The sequence below is a fragment of the Sycon ciliatum genome, chromosome 1 (genome assembly GCF_964019385.1).
Source record: "Sycon ciliatum chromosome 1, ocSycCili1.1, whole genome shotgun sequence".
Lineage (NCBI taxonomy): Eukaryota > Metazoa > Porifera > Calcarea > Leucosolenida > Sycettidae > Sycon > Sycon ciliatum.
Genome location: NC_088643.1, coordinates 11793287 through 11810861, shown reverse-complemented (window position 1 = coordinate 11810861; position 17575 = coordinate 11793287). Strand labels below are relative to the sequence as shown.

The window sequence follows — 17575 nt, the reverse complement described above, 5'->3', positions numbered from 1 at the left end:
CTGCGGGGGCGGGGGTCTGAGCCCTCTGGATGTGGATGAGCAGATAGTTTAGATTTGCCGCGAGCGCAATGGCACACAGTGTTCAAAACGGGCTCGGGGGGGGGGGGGGGTGCCAACAGCAAGTTGCAGTGTCGGCATGCCAGTATCGTACAGGCACGCCTAGACTACATGTGATTTCAGGCTTCATATTTCAACACTTTGTATGAAGTAAGCGTAGTAGTTCAAGTATAAAGTATCTTGAATAGTGACACAATTAAGTACCGCTAGTCGGGTACAGAAAACAGAGTGACTTGGGAGCAAGTAGTACTGATGTCATAGCAGTACAGCCGGAAAGTAGTACTGATGAGTGATGACATAGCCAATGCCCTGCTTGTAACTTAAACATATTCATAATACCGGTACTGTCCCTCTCCATGCTTCCAGGATGGTGGAAATGCGGAAATTGAAATGGAAAACAAATTGTGAACGGCCCTAGGTGAGAAAGAGAACATAAATTCTTGGTGATGGTCGTCGGAAACAATGCACATTGGCTATGAGAGTTGTCACTGATAGGACTGGAAGATTGAACAATGTGATGTCGTTATTTAACCACCTATGATAGAACACAGATTGGGCCGAGCTAGGGCACTAGTGAATTTGCCACAAAAAAACCCATAGCTATGTGAGTAAAAATATTAATATCAAAGGCATACCTGAAGTAGTGACGGTAGCTAAGTGTAATTTGTCCATGTGACCAGCATTGATGGCGGATATGCTAAAATACATATACATGTAGAGTAGTGATGATACTAGCATTGAAACTGGAGAATGGGACGGTCAAGGGTGGACTGTGAGGAGACTAGCATTCAAACTGGAGAATGGGACGGTCAAGGGTGGACTCTGAGGAGACTAGCAACAGCAGTGAGGGTGCACACACGCACATGCACTGCCAACTTGACCTTTTTACTGGCATTTCTTCGGTTCGTCCGGAATCAGAACGTTGGCTGGGGTGGTGCCAAGTAGCATGGAATGGCGCTCGTACGACTTTGATTTACGGAAGCGACTGTCCGTGCCATACAGAAAATCAAAGATTCCTGCAAAGCAGCAGCCAACATAAACAAAAAAATAATGTCAGTTTTTATAATTACACAGTAGGTATCGGTTATAGCGTGGGTGTTTGAAAAACGACTTTCTATTTTTATATCCGATATTAAATATTTTCAAGTGTGTAATAAATTTTATTACACACGATATTGAAAATCAAGTGTGACATATCATGTGCATGTGCGCAGAGTCAGGAAGATCATCCTACATGCAATGTAGTGCTATTGTGCATGCGGCTGGTCATAGTCCCATAGCCTCATAGCCTTACCATTGTGGCTATGCAACATGAGTTACATGACCACAACAGTTGAACTTGCAGCACTACGTAGTCTACGACCCAACGCTAGTCGGATGAGAACTGCATTGGACAGATGTTATTACTACAGGCGATATACTTTGTACTAATCTGGTGTGTTTTGCTACGCAAAGTCCATTTTTAGGACCGATATATTCGGCTGTCCGATAAAATTGCTTGTAAGAATAAATGTGCACTTGAAACCCATGTTATGATTATGAAAACATGAGAGTTCATTCTTGTAGGTAGTATATTCTTTTACATGACCACGCTATAACCGATACGCACTGTACGAGGTACACAAACTCACCGGCAGGCACATGGGGCTAGCATGGAGTCAGCAGTGAGATGGTGCTGGTAGGGCCTGCCATGCACAACTGACCAGAGGTCTCGGCATCATCGAATGGCAGACACACCAAACTGAGGGCATTGTAGTGCATTGCATCAGAATCAGACAATACATATAGGAACATTCATGGTCAGAAGAGACAACAACCATGACACTGGTATGCAAGTGAACTGCTGGAAACAGGGAATATTTCTTTTCTGTTGTTGGAGGCAGGGACTGGGGGAGTAATACAGTCGTCACTAAAGAAATCCAGCCAATGCCATGGATACATGTACAGTGACATGGTGCCTGTCACAATCGCATTCATGCATTTACAGTCATTAGAGAGTCTACCAGCATAGCACTGAACTAAAACAGTCCGCGGCTCTGCACTCTGCCTGCTGCAGTCGAGTCGAGCACAGCACAGACTGTGCACTGCAGAGCACAGTCCCGACGGCAGAGCATGTGCCATGCACTAGGCTTGTACACTAGCACTAGCAGTGGCAGTGCATGCTACCCATGCACAGTACAGCTACCGGTAGCAGTGGCAGTGCACGCTGCCCATGCACAGTACAGCTACTGGTAGCAGTGGCAGTGCATGCTGCCCATGCACAGTACAGCTACTGGTAGCAGTGGCAGTGCATGCTACCCATGCACAGTACAGCTACTGGTAGCAGTGGCAGTGCATGCTGCCCATGCACTGCCACTGCTACCAGTAGCTAGCATAGCATTGGCCGGATTGTTTGGCCACGACTGTATTCTTCTCTGTGCAAATTTCGAAAAGTTAGCAAGTGGCTTTATACATGCAGTCAGAACATTGGGGGGGGGGGGGGGGCTCAAGTCAGATTTTTGTGTTCACCGCCTCCCATGTATGTGCAAGGTATTAGTACATCTACCAATCAATGGAGAATGCACACACTACACTACTAACTTTGCATGATGGTAGTCGTGGTACTCGTTGGACGGCATGAACGGCAGGTGGAAGCCGCAGTGTGCGACGAACACGGAGGCCAGCGAGATACAGGCCCACAGCAGCAGCAGCAGCATACAGTGAGAGCCGAGCAGGACGGGACCAGCCATTACCGGCAATATGTTTGAGAGGCAATGCTCGACCGGGTGACAGTACAGACCAGAGATTCTGATGGGCGCGATCCACTCGTGGTGAAACTTGTGAACGTGTTCAGTCTTCATCGCTGCCAAGCTCCTCAAGAGGCTTCAGCACCTGGACTATCCTTTCTGCTTTCACTCACTGTAATAATGGCTGGCAACCCTGGCCACGTCATTGGTCACAAAGCTCGCTAGCAGTGGTCACTCGCCCCATGTCCGAAATTTCGAGACCTCTGTCTCATACTCTTGGACCATACATGTACCGAACCAACTGTATAGATCCGATAGAACAACAGGACACGTGCACTATTGCAGGCAACGATTTACATCTGTTGACCATCTAGCCACGCACTGAATTATTTCCATTTTGACGTTTGAATAGAATAATCTGATGTTCAAATAATATCCAACACGCAGTTCAGTTCAGTTGGCTCAGTCCTCCAGTCTGCGGTCATCAACATCATGCCATTCATCGCGATCAACACGCGTTCTCTTACAACTCGGTCTGGCTTTCTTCAATCTTGACCATTATCACTACCATACTACAACAGCTTACTCGATTCATATCACTGCAATCATCAGCCAATAATCCAAGGAACCGAAAAAATCCTATCAGCTATGTCAGATCAACGCTTTCTTCGTGCACGCATGCGCCATGGCAACCATGACCGGAGTCGGAGGCTGGCGGAGAGTCGGAGACCTCACCCGGCCCGGTAGAACTTAGAAGTCTACCCTCACTCAGGCCCAACGCCGGCCAAATGCGAAGGCTACTGCCACTTGCCAGTAGATCTACTGCCTGGCTGCACCGACCGCGTTGCCGTTGTCATCTCCTTCCGACTATTTTTTAGTATTTTTTACTATTCTCTTAGTGCTGATACTGATACAGTGATAGCGAAGAGCCCAGGCGATCGAGCTGATGCTGAACATTTCAAGCGTGATTTTCGAAGAATTGTTTGCCTCCATGAAATTCGCTCTGTACCTGAGCCACAGCTGATGAACGGCTTGTACTTGAAAGTACGTGTTATTGCTTGAGAAAAGACAACTCTTTGATCCTAAGAAGTTATGCAGTAACTCGATTTCGATCGTGATCAGTCCGCAGTGCGAGTGAACTGTGGTCACGCGGACAGGCAGGAGTGTGAACAATGGCAGACAGGGTGCGCTATAACATAGCCTTCCTACTTTCCAATCTTGATGCATCCGTGATCTTGGAACTCTTGCTGGAGAATGATGTGCTGGACGTTGATGAATATGATACTGCCTCTAGCAAGGAAAACGTGAAGTCTGATCTGACAAAGTACGTGGTGAGGCTGATGCTGAAGAAAACAGAGGAACAGGTCGACACGTTCCTGAGGCTCATTCAGCACAGCCAGCCTCATGTAGCGGAACATGTCGCCAGTACCATGGCAAAGCGACGCGATGCAACTGCCAGTGGGAAAACTGACCATCCGACGAAGCCAATATCAATGTCGGCAGATGATGAGTCCACACTTGGCTCGTTCTCCGGTAAGTCTTCACATTGATTACAGTGGCGTAGGAAGATTGGGGTGGGGGCTCGTTGAACATTCGTGTAACTACATGACTTGTACAGTTCTGTTCAATGAAATCCAGTAGCATCACTCAAGTACGCGCTGGGCGTTGCGCAGCCCTAGACCTGCAAACACTGGGCTGTGAAATGGTGCAAGGCGCAAACTTGAGTGACACGACTGGATTTCATTGCGCAGCACTGTACTTACTTGTTAGCAGTGAGAAGTGCTTACAGAGATCAATTAGTTTATGCATTCACATCAATCGTATTGAGAGCTGACCCTGGGTGGGTTCAGGTAGATGGACAGTCCTGAGGTTATAACCAGATCTACATGACGATTCTGTAAATGTACAAGAAATGCAGGTGCCACCGGCGTGAAGCACTGTCATGGGTCACTAGATTATTGCTAGGGAGTTCAGTTCCAGCCTGGGTCAGGTGAAAACTGCAGTCACAACTTGCGTGTACATTTACAATGGGGCCCGTGTGAAAGCTCTTTGGCCTGACTTCGAGCCCGCCCCCTTCTATCTGATCCCGTGGCCAGTACTCCCTTGTCGATGCTATTTTAGGTAGCTGAGGTCATCGCCTTTCCATTGATGCCACACATGCCATGCTTGAACAAAAAAGGTGGAGCCGTGGTTTGCACAGAGGCATAGCGAAGTACTGATCTCAACCAGATTCATACTCGGCCCCGGCAGGTACACCCAATTTCCGTGTTCAGCAGCCTCGAATTAGTCTAAAACAAGAGCATTCTAGAACATTTAGCCTCGCACTTTATCGCAGTAGAAGGGGAATTATCACAGAAGCCAGCCCACAGCGATTTCCCGATGTTGGACGTAAAAATCGAGTGAATTGCCCGCTCACTGTAGAAGCTGTGACGGTGAAAGCATGTGAGTTGTGCAAGCAGGCACACCCGACATGCATGCCGTGCAGCACATGCATGCACACGGCGCCATGCATGTGCACATCCTGTACCGCCATGCACTTCAATTCGCACGCGCATCTATGCACCAAATAGTGCAGTGCTGGACGGAAACCACACCGTCCCCATTCATACTTGAATTGCTTTCTGTGACTGCTCAGTTGTTCATTTTCCAAACTTCAATCATAGCTTTAACTTTGGTTTAGGTAAAGTAAAAAGTAATTTATCGTGTCCGTTCCTGAAGGGAACTCACGACGGCCGCTAACACCCGGTAACCCCTAGCGGCATTGCCTTTGGATTGCCTTGGAATTTATGTTTCAAACTTTCGCAGGTCGTTTCTGAAACCTTCCCGGTTCGCAAAAAATAGCGTTTCATGCGAAACTTTCGAATATGATTTTTCGTTTGAAGTTCCTATTATTGCTTTGCATCGTAGCTGCTGATGAGTTTTGTTTTTCTCAAGTTCTGCAGTTTACTTCGAAATCGCAAACATTGCTTTAGTCGGAGTCAGTTGGTCTAATTGCCACGCCGGCAGCAGCTATAGTGCAGCATTCCAGAGAATACCACTTTTCAGACAAAATGTTCAACTGAGACTCAGTACAGTAGTTCTTGGAGAGAGAAGATTGCAAAGTACTTTGGCGGCAGAGTTAAATTTGAACATTTCCATGGAAATACTAAGCCCAAGGCTACAAGCCATTATTCAATGACCTCCAAAAGATCTCACTAAGTCAAGATGGTCATCAACACCATTGTGGAAAATACTCTATCAGTGGAACATGACTTTGTTACTAGTCATAGAGTTCTACCACAACCGCTAGTAGGAGATAAGCCCGGGGTTCTGGTTTGTAATAGCTGCAACCGGGGCGTTATTTTCTAACTTGAACTTATCCCTCTGTCATTGCTCAGTGAACAGAACAGTCTGAGAACACTACCAGTACTATGATTTTTTAACTTACTTTCTCCGTTCAGTTAAGCAAAACTTCTTAATAGGGTTTTTGAACTCGGATAGCGTTTTAGTGTTCTGTTTATGATCTTTCTATAGGCATTAGACACACATGTCAGTGATCTATCCCCCCCCCCCCCCCAGATAGGGTAGCCATGGTGACATCCATTACTCTGATAGGCTTAGAACCTCCGATACGCGTGGAGTCCTTTGGAGAAATTTAAGAAGTATAGCCCTGTCCTGACAGGATGTCACCAGAACACACCCACAAGCGCACAACACCGAAGTGAGAAATGAGAAACAGAGCCTTACAAAAACCATTCCTGTGAGCTCCTTGGCCCAGGGAGATTGCAAAAATGCCTGTCAAGAACAATACTGAAAATTATACCGGTATCACCGCCAACAATACCAGTTATTGTGCGCACAAGACGGAAAGCCATGAAGATCCCCAATCAAAAGGACGTCACTCTTCATGCCGCAGAATTCACGGCAGGTAGACCGCTGACAAAGATCAAGAAGCTGTTCGCGTAGCTCTTCTCAGACTTCCCAAGTTCTCTAAATCTCAAGGTAAAATTTGTGCACAAACAACTCAAGTTGTACTTCAAAGTAGATCTACCATGAGCAAGTATCAAGTGCCGCTCCGGTGTCAGGACTCAACTGGTCACGCAAGCGGAAAGAGTGAGTGCGTTCGATTATGACCGCAAAACGATGTTGAATCCATTCATGAAACGTCCCTGGCTATTCACATCACCCCATGTTAGGGAAAATGGATTCCAAACTGATTCCAGGGCTACATGACATGAAATCCAACGACAAGATTCCATTCATGAATCAATTAATGGCTGTAATCGAACGCACCCAGTGTGGCCGAGGAGCCGGTCAAAAGTTCACCACTGAAATCGCACAAAAGCTGATTGTTGTAAACAATCAGAACTGGGGTCGATTGTCGTTGAACTGACTAGCCAGCAAGCTGGTAAGAGAAGGAGTAAATTTCTCACCTGTGACTGTTTGAGCTAGGTGCAAGGTGCTTCAGATGCGGAGACGGCGACGATACATCAAGCCGGATTTGACAGCCGAGCATAAAATAAAGCGCATGAAATTTGTCCTCTCCCAATTGAATTACCAGACCATGAAATTCTCCGACCTGAAAAACGAGACACATGGAGGCGAGAAGTGGTTCTACATGATGCATGACAAGGATGGGACAGAAAATGTGGTGGTTTCACGAGGATGCAGCATACACAACCAGTGATGCTGGTACAGTCAAACCTAGCTTATCCGGTCCTCTTTTATCCAGATCCCCCGCCATCCGGAAGAAAATTGTTAGTTACCGATTTACAGCATATGCCATGCATACAACACATACTGTATGTCATACGGTATGTGTGTTCGATTATCCGGTTCCCTATCAGATATTTTCGTGGAAAACGGATGTGTGCGGTTATGCGAGGTCTGATCTCAACGCGGACGACTTGGCGTTCTTCCACAACCTGCAGACCGACGTGTCACTAATGGCGAAGGAAACCAGAAAAGAGCTCAGAAGTTCTGGAGGCTTCTGGAGGCTTTGTCTGAAACGTGCTGGCAGGAGAACCCTGCTGCCAAGATGAAAAGCATTAAATTTTGGTTGTGCCGCTATGGCACCTTCCATGGCATTCTGGAGAGCGGCGGAGAGAAACACTGCCGACAGCGGCACCGTGCAAATCGTCAAGCTCACAGTTCAAGCAAAGAAGTACGATCATTTTTTTCTCAGCATCTTTAAAGATTACGGAGCAAGAGCTGTCAGTGTGTCAGCGCTGTAGACGGGAGTCAGCGAGGAAGCAGACTCAATGCAGGGAATGAGTTGTCATCGGATTCAGATGAAGAGAGAGAAGCTGGACCGCGAGGCTTCGAAACAAACTGTGTGACATCTATAAACTACTACCTCTCGTATGCTGCTTTGTTTCCCCTCTGCGAAGTGTGTTGTAGCCATAGAATGCTTTTGACGGAACTGTAAAATATATGCAACAATGTTTCGCTTAACAAAGGAAGCGCGGCCATGACACATCCCTTTTGAAAGAGTTTTAAAACTTACAATAGGTTTATTCATACTTTCTGTTTCCTTGGTAGGTATCACCATGGCAACAGTTGGCAAACAGAAAACACAGCCATTGCAGCACACAGTGGGGGGTGGTCAGGCAGACCAACAACGGACGTCCAACAAATGTGAACCAATCTTCAAACAACCAACATCAGCTGAAACAACCGCCAATGTAACGAGAACGGGTACGACATGCAATACAACATTGACTACAACACAGGATTCAACAAGATCATCAACTTCAAGCCAGTCATCTCTACCGGACAAAGACCGACACTTCACTGGCAGGGATGACATTGTTACAGAGATCAGTCACAACATTCTCACAACAAAGTCCAAATCATCATCTACACGGGTGCAGAGTCTTGTGGCACCAGCTGGTTTTGGGAAGACGTCCGTAGCCATTGCTGTGGGACATATATGTCGCAATGCTGGTTGTCGTGTGGAGTTCTTTGACTTACGCGGTGTAGCTGGTGTTGACGCTGTCCAGGCAATAATTCAAAGCCGACTCGAAACAAATCCTGTTTCATCTGAAACTACTGGCAAGACAACGAAATCAACTGATGGCATGGATGATGAGGGTCGCAAACAACAAATGTTAGTTATTCTGGATAATGCTGAGGATGCTATCCAAGCTGGTGCTGATAAAGATTTCCAGCTACAAGATGTTGTGGAACGACTTCTTCGACTACAACACAACGTTCATGTCCTACTGACAAGTCGTGTTTGCTTTGACCTACACGCTGCCCAGTTTAAACTACAACAACACCGTCTTGATGGTCTGACAAAGGTTTGTGCTGTTGATCTTCTCCATGGTCTATGTGTTGAAGGTAGTGTGAGCATTGAAGATACACAGAGGTTAGTGGATCATTGTGGAAATGTTCCACTTGCTGTACGCATTACAGCTGGTCTTCTACAAGGTGGTCGCCTAACTCCCGCAATGTTGCTGGCGTTGTTCAAGAAGATTGGTCTTGATGTGTTTAACGATGATGGTCTGAAACCGAATCATCGAATTCTGCAGCTGTTGAAAGTAGCATACAACACATTACGTCAGACTGACAAGGAATCATTCCATGCTCTATCTCAACTGCGTTCCTCCTTCTCATCTAAATGTGCTTGTGCAATGGTGGATTTTGGTGGTGATGATGCTACTGTGGTTCATCTTCTGCGCTTTGATCCGTTGATCAAGATTTGTTTCCTGGATTACAATTCGTGTTTGGATCGCTACTCGTTACAACCATTTATCGCCGAGTTTGGTCGTTACCAATGCCCAGAAGACAAGCAACACATGTACAAACAGCGAATGTGCAAGCATTTCCTGGGCTTTGTGAAGGAAGTTGATGTCTATAGAGGTTGTGGTGCAGACAAAGCAGTGTATTGGAGTTACCAATTGCTTCAGGAAAGGGTGAACATACAGGTGGCGTTGTCTGTTGTTGATGTTTTGTCTGGCGATGACTTGCTTCCTTTCTCTGGATTAGCAGGGGGGTCGGGTATCCTACTTGCCTTGTTTGGGAGAGCAATGTTTGTTGGAGAGTTTGTGGACAGGATACAAAGATTGGACAAAGCACCGCTATCTGTACAAGCTGACAGCATTTGCACCTCGGTCCTGTGTTGTATTTGCCGTCAAAGCATTGCAGATTCTGATGTCACTTTTGAGAGTTCGGATTCCAGAACCCAAATGCTCCTGGAGAAATCTGAACAAGAACCGACAGGAGTGGGGTCACCGCTGCATCTACCTTTGATGCAACTTTCTCTGGAGTCATGCAGGCTATCCATGTCTCTGGCCATCAACTGCAGGGAAGTACAGGTTGAGCCCAGCCAGGAAACACTATCCCGTCTGCAGGTGGTGTACCAGCGTGTTACAACAACACTGAGAATGGGTCTTGCAACAGGTGTCACTGAATGTGCCCTGAAACTCATTCAACTGTATTGTTCCACTCTGCTAAACAAGGATATGCCCAATGTACAGGTGGTAGAAGACCTTGCTGAGAGAGTGATGTATATATCACACTTCCTATCACAGGATGGTGCAGTTCCTTCATGTACTGGAATGTACGGTTTTCTGCTAGAATGCATTGCTGTGATCCTAGGCAAGGTCATGTCAAGTTCTTGTAGCAGTGAGTGGATTATTTCACCATCATTGATTACAACACTGGGTATACCACTGTGCAAGTGGAAACATGTACCAACTGCTATCAGCCGCACGATCAATACCCATGACGACCACACTACTGTGTCTGCTCTTCAGTTACAACGGTACCTGCACTCCATGGATAATGACACAGTAACCACACTACTGAACATGTACTTGGGTGGTATGTACAACCACCTGTACATATCATTGGTAGTTAATGGAAGGGCACACACAACTCCAACGGGTCTCACTCTACCAGCACAGCATCCCTACAACATTGTGATGGACTATGTCAGGAGATGGTGTAATGGCTCAAATCCAGCAGATCACACAACAGCACTGATTAACAACTGTAGCCAGAACAAGGTACCTGATGTGGAAGTGATGCAGTCTTGTATACTGACGGCTAGAAAACTGCTCAATTTGGAGGTAAGCTGGTAGTGCAGTGTTCACAATTCAGGTTACCATAACTGTTTTTCATCCACATTCCACTCTGAATGGAACATTGTATTGCAACCCAGTATACTCAGTAATTATCTACTGTATAGTGTCTGTCTCTCTAAGGTAGATTTCTTGAAGAACACAGAGGGGAATGTGATAATTTTGAACATTGTTAACTGGTGAAATGGAATGTGTTGCTTTCCGCTATATCAGTCTGATTTGTTATTATTGTGCATGACGTTCTCTGTTTTGAGTGTACGGGCCTCAGTTACTTTCTTTTCTACACTGTTCTTTGTTGTGTGTTTTGCTGTAGAATACGATCTTTGCACTGGGAGAAATGTCCAAACTATTCCCAGCGTTGAAGTCATTGGTTAATGATCTCAGTGCTTACCTGCCAAGCAATTGTGCAACTGGTCTCTCAGTGTCTGGAATTGTGTACTTACCACCACAAGCTGGAGACGATACTCTACTACATAACTCTCTCATTGCTGCCCTGCATCGTCAATCCAAGAGAGGCCAAGTGAGCATTGATCATCACATTGCACTACTGGAATGGTGTCCACGTGTAGCAGCATGTTTTATCTGCTATGATCTGGACAACATCACAGCATGTCCTCGTTGTGACATGGCTTACCTGTGTGGCAAACATCGTCAAACTGATGAACACCTAAGTGAACACAACCAACACTGTGCTATGCTGACAGTACTCAGACATCGCATACTACAGTAAGTTAGAGTGTCAAGATCGACTCACATGACAGATTGTGAGTGCTGTGTGATGAACTGGTGTGTTAGTGCCTTGCTATCATGAGAAAATTACAACTGAGTCTGTGTGTAAATGTTTCTGTGTGTGTGTGGGGGGGGGGGGGGTGGAGCAGGTGTGGGGGGGGGGGGATGTGTGTGTGTGTTGGGGGGGGGGGGGAGGGGGGATGTGTGTGTCTGTGTCTGTGTGGGGGGGGGGGGGGTGTAGGTGTGTGTGTGTGTGGGGGGGGGGGGTGGGTGTAGGTCTGTGTGTGTGGGGGTGGAGTGGTAGGGTGGGGGGGGGGGGGGGGTGAGTTGGACGGGAGGTGTGCGAACCAAACTTTTAATCATCCGTAACATCATCACGCCGTATTTTCGAACTGCCTCTTTGTATTTCCCATTCTTGATCTTGTGTTACACTGTAACATATGAGCGTTAGCATGCTATCGCGAGTTAGCAGCCAGCCCAGCGAGCTGGCCCGACCTGCGCGCATGCGCAAATCACGTGGGCACGCGCCCTTCAAGATCCTGTACAATGTCTCTTGCATGTCATTGCTGTTTTGACTTTCGAGCGTGCAACTTGCAGAACATCTGTTCCTAAACAAATTCCTTCTGTTTAGACTTTCAAGCTTGCATTGTCGTCTCTCTACGCTTCAAATTCAGACTTCAATAACGCTTGTTGGTGCCTGAAACAATGTCGTCGTGGACTTTTCGCTTGCGCCAGCATCAGGTTTCCTGAAGTACCTCCACGCTTCAAATTCCGATCTCAGCGTTTGTACCTTGAAACAATGTCGTCGTCACCTTCCGGCATTCAGCCTCTCCCGAGCTCCGAGCTCTACCTGGCTCCGCCGCCCGCCTACTGGGAACGCAGCGAAGGCCGCCACGCAGCACCAACACTGCAACAGCAGGCGCGAGCCTGACGATCGTAATCTGTATCCAGAGATCTAGAGAGGTGAGTTCGTGGACTTTGATTTTCTGTTGGAAGTTCAACGCGCCGCATCCACTGCCGTCGACAACGCCACCCAGCTTCTCCTCGCTCTACTTGGATCCGCATTGCCGCTCGCCGCCAGCAGGCCGGACCCTACTGGGAGCGCGGTGCAGTGACGACCGCCATGCAGCACCATCAGCAGGTGAACCTGACTGTCCTACGGGCCCTTCGAGTGAACTTCCGAGAGTCCATCGCAGGACCAGCAGGAGGGGGGGGGGGGTGCGGATATGTGTGTGTGGGTGTGTGTGGGGGGGGGGGGGATGGGGGTTGTATGTGTGTGTATGTATGTGTGTGTGTGTATGTGTGTGTGTGTGTATGTGTGTATGTGTGTATGTGCATGGGGGGCTGTACTTGTATGGTAGTGCTCAGTATTACGTGAACTACCGATGAGTCCATGGCAGGAAGCGGAGGCGGAGGGGTGCTCACACAAGACCTTTGATTTTCTATAGGATCCCACACAGTATATTCCTACTGTCCCTCTGTATGACCCCTTCTGGGGCCAATGTGACATTGTAACAATGGGTTTATAGAACAGGCGGGAGACTTTCGGTGTGTGTATGTGCTTGAGGGCACTTGCACCCGTGCGTGTGTGTGTGTGTGTGTGTGTGTGTGTGCGTGTGTGTGTGTGTGTGTAGGCTAAAAATTAGTGGCGGTCAATTCATCAGCCTTGCAAGCTGTTGAATGATGTAATCCCAGCACTAGTTGCTATGTCTAACATAGCTGTTCGCTATCATTGCTTCTGCGATGGGCAGGTCTGAGGTCTGAGGTGTGTGTATGTGTGTGTGTGTGTGTGTGTATGCGTGTGTGTGTGTGTGTGTGTGTGTGTGTGTGTGCGTGTGTGGCTGCATGTATGGGCACTGGTGTTGGCGATATCTTTTTTGTCGAGCGATTACGCGCTTGCTCACTTCACTGCCTATCTCCCTGGCCAGTTTGTAAGCAGGTTGTATTCATTCAACATAGCCTGCTGCCACTCAAATTGGTCTTGCACTGTGTCAACCTGTGACCAGCTAAACAGACAAGTTCCAATAAAAATGTCGCAATTGCCAGAGTCGATTCAAAAGGCAAAGTCACTTATCCGGGTCACAAACCCTCATGCCTCTTCTCGTCTTCGTCTCGCTCAATGAGAAACACATGAACTGCTTGATTGTATATACTTCGAAGTATGAAGATTAGCGACCCGGAGTCTGTGTGTGTGTGTGTGTGTTGGATCCCGGGACGGATACCCTGATGCCATCAATCCTTTTTCTGCGCCTTGGCCTCACCCACTTACTGAGGTGTGGTGAGCCCATAAGTGGGATCATTCTTTTTTACTCTCTTTCTCACTCCTGTGTGCAGCCACACCATACATGCTCCCACCCCTAACACACCTCACTCACATACACACCCACATACACACGCACACAGCAACAACAAACAGCCTCTGCGGGGACAGCAGCAACAGCAAGCAAATATATTGTCAACCGAGTCTCGGCGACAATAATAAACAGCTTAAAGCAACTCAACTTATCATCAAGATTATTGCAGTCTGCAATCTGAGCACACCGGAAATATCCAAACGACTCCACAAGATAACCATTCACTAGGGCGGGCGGGCATGGGCACTACACTTGCAAAGCAAGAAGAAAAAGAGTGCCGCAGCCTTGCTCCTAATATCTCGCATTTGCGAGCAGCAAATGTTACGTCATGCAAAAGAAAGACAAAAATGAACTACATTTCTCGTTTCTTTCCTACGTCAGCCAACGAGAAATGAGGCATTTTCCAAGTGCACCCAGAGTTTGGGGTTTCAGGGGGCGTCTGCCATTGAGCAGTTCAAATAGCCAATTGATTCCTCTTTCCAAGATTCCTTTTGAGGCTGCGTGTACACGACAACGCTGGGGGTGAAAACGCAACAAAATCCTTTCGGATGCATGGTTCATTTACACGGTACGAAGAGCAAAACGTAAAAGTTGTACGCCAAAACGGAAGAAAATCAAAACGCTGGCCAAGGTGGAAGAATTTGAAAACGGAAATGTTCTGCCGGATAAATATGAGTGTGTAAACAGTCGAAACGGTATGCTGGCCTCGTTTTCCGTCACGCTTGTTTCGTTTTCGGCCGTTCACACGGATCCGGATATCCGGCAATCCAAAAAATACTTCAAACTAGTTTTTACAATTTTCGTCATGTGACGAGTGTTGTTTTGTGGCCTGTTTTCAACTATTCCTTGAGTGTGATTGGTGCTTCCACGACAACACTTGGCACATGACGAACTTTTCCGGATCCTTTGCTCGTGTAGACGCGCGAAAACGATACAAACGGAGACCACCTCGGATCAGCTTTGATCATGTAAACGCACGAAAACGAAAGGAGAAATGCGGGACTGAAAACGGAAAACTGGCCGTGCGTTGTCGTGTAAACGCAGCCTGAGTCTCTCTCCCTTCTCCAGGGGAGACCCACGTGACCAGTTTTGGCAGTTAGAGTGTTATCATCAACTGACATGACATATTGTGAGTGCTGTGTGATGAACTGGTTTGTTAGTGCCTTGTTACCGTGAGAAAATTACTGCTGAGTCTGTGTGTAAACGTTTCTGTGTGGGATGGGGGGGGGGGGGGTGTGCCGTAGTGTGTGTGTGTGTGTGGGGGGGGGGGGGGGAGCCGGTGTGGGGGGGGGATGTGCCGGTGTGTGTGTTTCGGGGGGGGGGGGGGGTGTACCGGTGTGGGGGAGGAGGGGATAGAGGTGTGTGTGTGGGTGTGTGGGGGGGGGGTGCAGGTATGTCTGTGTGTGTGTGTGTTGGGTGGGGGGGGGGGGGGGTGCTGATGTGTGTGTGGGTTGGGGGGGGGGGGGTTGGAGGGGAGATGTGCGAACCAAACTTTTGATCATCCGTAACATCATCACGCCGTATTTTCGAATTGCCCTCTTTGTATTTCCCATTCTTGATCTTGTGTTACCCTGTAATATTGGCTCAATAAGACAGACTTTTAAGTTTTTTGTTTGTGTGTGTGTGTGTGTGTGTTTGTGTGTATGTGTGTGTATGTTGAGTGTATGTGTGTGTGTGTGCGTGTGTGTGTGTGGTGGTGTCTGGGCATGTGTATGTGCACTCTCGCCGTTGTACATTCTACAGGGCTAGCTGAGCTTCTGAAGATTTCTACTGGATAGTGTTTAGCAGTTGAGATTGGTGAAAGTGACCAGCACTGGACAGGGATCATTTCAAGCAGCTACTGCAGTAAGAGATACTCCAACAGCACACTACCTGTCATTGATCACAACACTGTGACATCACTTGTATAGACATGATGTATACAGATTGTCTATGACACACACAGTGTTGTGTTACTATGTAGATATAATGATCAACTGAACTACATGTACTGTCTAGTCCAGTCTACCGTGGTATCAGTTTTACTGAATGTGTTCATGTCTACTCTCACCTACTGTTTTTACACTAGTCACTGTACAGAATAGTTACCGGTATGTCAGTTAAACCTGCAAAACTCTACTCTACAAATGTTTATACTGCAATGTATATTGCCATAGCAGTGTCAGCCATACCCTGTACATACAAGTTCATGCTACTATCCTTGAGATACACATCATATTTTACTCTAGTATTGAATGTGGGCAGGCACAGTGGGTTGGTCTAAGACCATGATTAATGAACGAGAGGTACCAGGTTCAAGTCCTGCTTGGAAGCGGAAGGATTTTTCCAACCGTGCTGCGACCCACAGTTAATTGGGAACTCGTGGCCTGGCATGAGTAAATCATGGATGTGGCAAATGGGATTTAGGCCTTTGGCCTATGGTTGGTGGATCTGATCTATCCTCCCCCACCGTTTAGGAGCCGCATCTGACGCCTGATCATGGGGTGGTGGCGTCCCACGGAAGCGGAAAGGTGGTTCTTGACCAGGGAGTTGTACGACTCCTTGTTCTTGACCTGCCCGGTACGCGAACCCGTCGAATTTATTATTTTTTTTTATTGAAATCTAGCAGCACTGCTAGCATTGGTGTGACAAATGTAGAAATGCCCGTTGCAGCCGCTGTGTACTATCACGTCAAAGCATGAAGCATCACAAATGTAGCCATTGTTCGACCTGAGCAAGCACAGACCGCAGCTCCTTCCACATTGTTTCCCATTGTGGCCAGCTTTCCAGTAGCCCACAGGACATATCCTGCCTGAACATGGCAATGTGTCCAAAATCCAAATGTGTTTGTGTGTACGTACGAGCACGCGCGCACGCACGTGTTTGTGTGTGTGTGTGTGTGTGTTTGTGCACGTGAATGTGTTTGTGGTGGGGGGGGGGGGAGGTGCACATGGATGTGCATGCACGTGCGTGTGTTTGTTATGTGTGTATATGCATACTCAGCGGGACAGCATGCCAAACTAAAGTGTGCCCATTCATCCCAAGCTCATGAACAGGATCCTACCCCTGCCAGTATTTGTATTATGTTACTATCAGTAATATGCAGCAGTGTTGTAATGATCAAATTCATCATGGTTCAGATCTACAATGTACTGTCGTGAACATTGAAATCAGATAGGATGACCGGGACCGGCACCCTATACTGCTTTAAACGTGTACACACACTATAGTTTATGTACACACACAGTAGTTTATGTACACACACAGTAGTTAACGTACACACCATAAAGATGGCCCAGCTGTGCTCACGGCTGCAAGGTCAGCGCCACGTCGCCGCTTGACTTTTCAACGGATTTCAAAGCCCACGACAGTACCTGTCCCTCCAGGAATCCGCGGGCAGAAAGTTGAAATTCTGCGCAGAATTCTGCGCCCACAAATCGCTACATTATGCGGCGGATAGCGTGAATTCTGCGGCAATGCTGCGGTATTTCTGCGGCGCTGCACCGGCGAAAAGACATGGCTATATGCTATGTTCAAGTATCAATAAAAAATTATTTAGTGGTCGAAAACACACGATAGGCTCAATACAGTAACGAAGACAACTCCCTCGACTTTGAATGCAACAAAATAGCGACAGGACACTGCACTGTGCATGTGCATGAAT

The 17575-nt window shown here is 47.4% G+C and overlaps 1 protein-coding gene and 1 long non-coding RNA gene across 2 annotated transcripts; one reads left to right on the top strand and one right to left on the bottom strand.

Annotated features, from left to right (window-relative positions):
* Window positions 1–386: 386 nt before the first annotated feature.
* Window positions 387–3391, bottom strand: LOC135813443 (uncharacterized). Its single transcript, XR_010553017.1, has 2 exons — window positions 2638–3391; window positions 387–1798 (listed from the first exon to the last, which is right to left on the bottom strand). It is a non-coding gene; the product is annotated as an uncharacterized LOC135813443 (long non-coding RNA).
* Window positions 3392–3525: 134 nt separating this feature from the next.
* On the top strand, window positions 3526–15822 carry LOC135813401 (uncharacterized). Its single transcript, XM_065326501.1, has 4 exons — window positions 3526–4316; window positions 8304–10837; window positions 11163–11575; window positions 15676–15822. Exons 1-4 carry the CDS (start codon window positions 3956–3958, stop codon window positions 15683–15685), a joined length of 3318 nt encoding a protein of 1105 aa, XP_065182573.1. The 5' UTR covers window positions 3526–3955; the 3' UTR covers window positions 15686–15822.
* The last annotated feature ends 1753 nt before the right edge of the window (window positions 15823–17575 follow it).

Coding starts and splice junctions, on each gene's coding strand:
- LOC135813401 (XM_065326501.1), top strand. CDS start 3,956: ATGGCAGACAGGGTGCGCTATAACATAGCCTTCCTACTTTCCAATCTT. Junction 4,317..8,303: donor CACACTTGGCTCGTTCTCCG/GTAAGTCTTCAC, acceptor TTTCCTTGGTAG/GTATCACCATGGCAACAGTT. Junction 10,838..11,162: donor GAAAACTGCTCAATTTGGAG/GTAAGCTGGTAG, acceptor GTTTTGCTGTAG/AATACGATCTTTGCACTGGG.